Consider the following 6000-nt stretch of genomic DNA (forward strand, 5'->3'; position numbering starts at 1 on the left):
TCCTGGCACCTTTTTGAGTATTTAGAGGGCTAAAGACCAATAAATGGGTCCAAGGATTATTGACTTGGACTGGGTAATTACTAGGGACACAAGCATGAATCACACTGACAGAGAAATTGGGCACCTTAACACTGCAATTTCAGCACTGTAGAACTGCTTGCAGAGACAGCTTTACATTGTCTACTCTACAACCAAATGATGCATAGTGCATCCTAGCCCAACACAACCTATGCTGTGTTTACACGCAGCTAAAGGGATTGCAAACTGTACAGTGAACAACAAGTAAACAATATATGACTATATACTGTCAACTTATAACAGCCAAATGACCACAACATCACTTGCCAAAACACAATAATACATTTAGGCCCATTCACTATGATGCAGTGTTCCATTTATACAAAATGGTTTAGTGGCATACTGTATATGCAAATACAATAGCCGCAGTATCTGGAATTATAACAGTGAAATATGGTAGCCGTGATTTTTGTATTTTCTTTTTCCAGTTAATGTGTTTGAGGTGACTTCATTTAGACTCCTTTTTGTGGTTGATAAATGCAATGATGTTTTCCCTTTGAATTTAGGGTTTCTTCCTGGAGGCTGAAACCTTGACAGTCAAACGTCCCCACCCTAACCCCTCCCCCTTTATCATACAACAGCTGTGGATGCGGAATCAGTTCAGGTCGATCACCACCCCCCAGGAAAACCAGGCATACTTAATGAATTGGTGGGCATGTATTGTCCAGTAACCTAAAAAACTATATTTTAACAAATACTGTACAGTTTTTGGAGAAATCTTTCTACTTATAATACCTGATGATCATGTTTTAGGGTGGAAATAAATCACGGCACTCCATCTTTAAGCCAAAGTACTTGTAACTACATAATATTGGACATCACATCACTGGAAGATGGAAGTGTCCATGCAATATAAATTATGTATAATACCACCAAGATACAGAGAACACTATAGTACGCATTTATTGATGAGCTCACATACACTTATTGCCAATATAGAACATGCATGAAATGGTTGTGGTTGTGGACCAACATGAAAAATAGGATACAACTATGTTTAAGTTAAATAACTATGTGCAACTGTAGTGTGCACATAGCAGCACGACCATATATTAGAATAATACAAAAAACTAAAAGCAGTATTTAGTGCAAAACAGGGCAATCAGTTCAGAAGAGTTAAATAGTACTACTGTGACTGTTTTTTTATTACTGTGTGTGTGTGTGTGTGTGTGTGTGTGTGTGTGTGTGTGTGCGTGTGTGTGTGTGTGTGTGTGTGTGTGTGTGTGTGTGTGTGTGTGGACACTGGGAAAGGGAATCTACAAGTGATTGTTGAGGAGCTGTATAGCTCTGGAGTTGGCATTTTGTACGCATGGTGAATTGGTGATGGGCCTGTCCTGTACTGCTGCAGTCAGTTCTTGGAACGGGGGAGATGGTCTCATCGCTGATAAGAGATGAGACCCACTACAGATCCACAAACATCTGGATTTTGATGGATTTGTCTGGTAAGGCAGTACAGTACAGTACAGTACAGTACAGTACAGTACAGTACAGTACAGTCATTAGTCCTACAACTACAACCCATCTCAAACCCTCACCTCCCACGGGGCAGCACACCTAAACCTAACCTTAACCCATGTCTAACCAATGACTAGTCTAAACTAAGTATGCACCCCACAGTACAGTACAGTAATCTTGTGAAGAGTGGGTTGAGGGCCGGGGGCAGACCTGGAAGCTAGTGTTCTCAATGGGCCTGAGAATTAAGGCCTGGCCCTAACTGGGCCCTAACTGGAGAACTCTACTGTAAGGGCCCAGCCAACCCAGGTTAAATCCCTGGCTTTGTGTTGAAGTACAGTACCCTTGAGCAAGACACTGAACCTCTAACTGCTCCTGATGAGCAGATTGGTACCTCCTATGTCAGTGAGGGAATGATGTGAATGGGTGAAGGTAACACTACTAACACATAAAAGGTGCTATATAACTGCAGACAGACTGTTTTAACTGGAACTAACCAGAATGGGGAGGGGAGACTTATTTAAGAGCAATTCTTATTAAAAAAATGTGCCTAATGGATATATGGTTGAACAAGAAAATGCTGAGCAGGACATTACAAATTATGTTTTTGATTAGAAGAGCAGTTTACACCCCTTTCATATTTTTTGAGGCAATATGAACATTGAGTGGGACGTTCTGTTGAGATTTAACACTGGCTTGCAGTGGCATGTGGTTTCAGAGATACAGGATTTAACCACTACATCATCACTGGCCACCAGTGGGTTTTTTCCATTAATTAAATTTGGAGCTAAAACATATCTAATGCCCTGCTAGGCAGATACAGCAATTATAATGGTAACGTCATGTATTGAGTATGAAAGATCCCAATGGAAACAAATAGGCTTTCTTTAGTTTAAATCCTCTTAGCAGACTTTGTATTGAACTGCACTTTCCTGGGGGTTTTTTCTGCAAACTGTTAATAAAGTATTCAATCATTCAATATGTCATCATAGGCTTAATGCTAAATCTGCCTAACTTGTAACGTAACAGGGTTCTTACTCTTTTAATTTTCCCAGAAATAAAATGTATGCAACCCACAGCTATATAACCCATTTAGACCTGATAAATCTATACGTTGTTATACCTCTCAATCTGGGACAGCGTCTGTGTACATTTAGATGTTGCAAAAGCAACGTACTTTATCATTGAAAAAGTGTTTAAGAGAACTGTTAGGATTTAGGATCGGCCTCAGGTCTAAATGGGTTCCGAATCGGCTTATGGGTGGATGGTGAAGATGTAGGCTAGCGCACACACACACACACACAACACACACACACACACACACACACACACACACACACACGCACGCACGCACGCACACGCACACCATCTCTGAATGAATTGACAGTGGTACTTTGAAAACAAACAAAATAGCAACAAGTTAGTGAGGTCAAAAACAAACTGTTATCTGAGTTTCTTGATAAGCCAGGACATGTGTATTTACAGTACTTCTGAAGAGCAGTGTTGGCTTGGCAGTATGTTGGCCACAAACGACCCCATTTGTACGTAGGTTCATCTTAGGTCTCGCTAAAGAACCCAAAGCAGTGCTTTTCTGCTTTACCTCACAAAATAGAAATAAATGCAACTGAAAGTTTTTCCTTGCCGTTGCAACACTCACATCTTGTACTACTACCAGGGGGGCAGTGAAGCCAATAGTGTCTGAAGCCAGTAGGATATCCTGATTTCCTGAAAGTTCATATAATGGCCTGTTGTGGCGCTGTCATTGGGCCCAAAAAACCCCATAGCTCCATGTATTTGGGCCCAACTTCACCTAGACTGTATTACCTTAATAAACATGGTCATGAATACTTTATGCTTCCAGTCACTAGTTTAAAATCTCATTTCTCATGTCATAATATTCTTTTTGGAAAATTATGGTCCAATTTATTAAACAATTACCATAAAGTCGAGTATGTTCTGAGGGGCGTGGCTACCTTTACAGTCTATGATTGGGATCCACCCCACAATTCTGACTACTCTATAATAATCCTGGCACCTTTTTGAGTGTTTAGAGGGTTTAGAGTGTTTAAAGACCAATACAATTGACTTGGGACTGCATGAGTAAATACTAGGGACTTGGGAGTCGGGACACAAGCATGAATCACATTGACAGAGAAATGGGGCACCTTAACACTGCAATTTTAGCACTGTAGAACTGCTTGCAGAGACAGCTTTACTGTCTACCAATATGCATAGTGCATATAGTCCTCTCTAGACTAGCCCAACACAACATATGCCGTGTTTACATGCCTATAGGGATTGCAAACTAGTACAGTGGACAAGTAAACAATGACATACTGTCAACTTGTTAGTTAGTTGAAAGGAGACTATCTCTGACCATATGTTACAAAATATCTCATCAGATTAAAATCTGACTGATGCAATATTGCCTATATGACTCTTGTCCTATCTAATGGACAATTTCTATCCGAACGGAAGACAAAATCAGGATAAAGTATGATCTAAAATAATTCATGGTTCATCCATATTTGTCGACATGTTCGCATAATGTTTCCATTAAATAAACTCTCTACTACTGTGTCGAGCATGCAGCCTCAACCTGAGTTCCTGTCCCAGACTGAGATGCAGACAAGGACCACATTATTACCCTATTGGCCTATCAAGTATGAAAATATAAAATATATATAGATGCCAGTGTCACACGACCAGGACTACCCTACAAATTTGTCGACATGTTCGCATACTGTTTCCAATAAACTCTCTACTACTGTGTCGAGCATGCAGCCTCAACCTGAGTTCCTGTCCCAGACTGAGATGCAGACAATGAAGGACCACATCTATTGGCCTATTATGTATGCCAGTGTCACACAACCGGGAGGGAACTACCCTACAAATTATGAATGAAGCCCAAGCACCCGGAAGTTGATAATAACATAGCAGGGATAACACCATGAATAGAATATCATATGTGGCGATTGTTTTAGAATGACAAACGGCAGTCGTTTAGCAAGATGGGGAAACCGCAAATGTGTCTACTAACATGCAGCCGCCTTCTATGTGAAAGTCCAAAGGAGGAGACCGAGGCGATCGAGGGGACGAGAAAAGCGCGCGCACGCGCACACAGAGGAAAGAACGCGACCCCTGCCTAAATGTCATGACCGTTAATAGATGCTGCCTCGTCATCTGAAAGAAACGGTGTTTTTCGTCGCTTGTTGTGCGTTTTACTAACAGACATTGATGCCAAAGCAAGCCCCGGTGCTGTCCGCAACATCCGGATTTGACTTGGTGCGACAAGCTAGGCATAATGCTACCGTTTGGAGCTGTTTACCTCCTCTTGAAGTCCTTCTCGAACGGTTTGAGGTAGGGGTCCATCTGGAGAAGGTTGTTGAACTCAGGAACTGTAACATTATCCTCGGATGTTTCTGCCATGGTTTCTCTCCAGTCCAATCCAATCGAGCACCGATTCTTGCAGCCCTAGAAGAAAACAAATATGATGTGAATATAGTGCAACGATGTGCGCGAATCAGTGGCCAGAGACAGCACAGCGATGCAGCGAATCAGGATGTTCTTGACCAAGCCCATCCCATCACTGTTATGCACGGATTGGATTATTGATGGAAGAAAGAGTAATGATGATGAAACGAAATGATAGCGATCGCGCAGTGCTATGGCTGCAACAGGTTGTGTCTTTAAGATGACAGAAAACATCTGAACGTCAGAGGAAGGACAAGTGTGCAGGAATCAGGATGTGTAGTCTTAAGACATTTTTTTAAGTTGTAGGCTGTCTTAATCAAGATTGGATATAGTTTGTATTTGTATTTTGAGTATAAAAAAATATGTTGTTGTATTCTTTAGCCTATTTTACTATTAGTTTTAGTTGTTTTGTTAAGTTTTTTTTGCAATCGCAAAAGTAGCAGATGGTTATCAATCATAGTCTACAGAAGCTTAACCCCCCCCCCCCCCACCAATTTCAGCTAATCGGAAAATAAAATTTCATTTATCAGCTTCATTGTATAGTGTTCCAGTTGCAACAATAAAAACAACGTAACAATATCACTTATCACATCAGCACCTATAAACATTATACATCCTAGTATATGTGATGCTGATGTGTTGTTGTGTACTTATACTAGAAGGTAGAAAGTGAAATATATTTCGTATAAAATGGCACCACCACAGATAGATGTAGGTTTTGATGCTTAAATAAAAAACAACTTTGCTGAACAGATTATACAGTATACGGATGCAAAGTCAAGTCAAAGTCAAAGACAGCACACAAAAACTGGCATTAATTTGTAATGAATGCTGTAGCCTACCAACAATTATTGAATGAGACTTAGATTTAGCCGACAACAAACAGAGCATTTTAGAAGGCTGTTGATAATTCAAACTCAATGTGAAATATATACAAGCAGCAATAAGAAAAATCACCCGTGTCAACTGAGCGTGTGCTCAACAACACCGCTGGTT

General features: G+C 40.6%; 1 protein-coding gene across 1 annotated transcript in view; it reads right to left on the minus strand.

Moving 5' to 3' along the window:
* Window positions 1-5122, minus strand: part of gbe1b (glucan (1,4-alpha-), branching enzyme 1b) — an 88622-nt gene extending 83500 nt beyond the window's left edge. The window contains exon 1 of the mRNA XM_080772799.1: window positions 4859-5122. Coding sequence (XP_080628925.1) covers window positions 4859-4959 — 101 coding nt within the window. The 5' untranslated portion in view covers window positions 4960-5122. The remainder of the gene's footprint in view (window positions 1-4858) is intronic.
* Window positions 5123-6000: the final 878 nt, after the last annotated feature.

Source organism: Protomyctophum bolini (genome assembly GCF_963924005.1).
Source record: "Protomyctophum bolini genome assembly, chromosome: 9".
NCBI lineage: Eukaryota > Metazoa > Chordata > Actinopteri > Myctophiformes > Myctophidae > Protomyctophum > Protomyctophum bolini.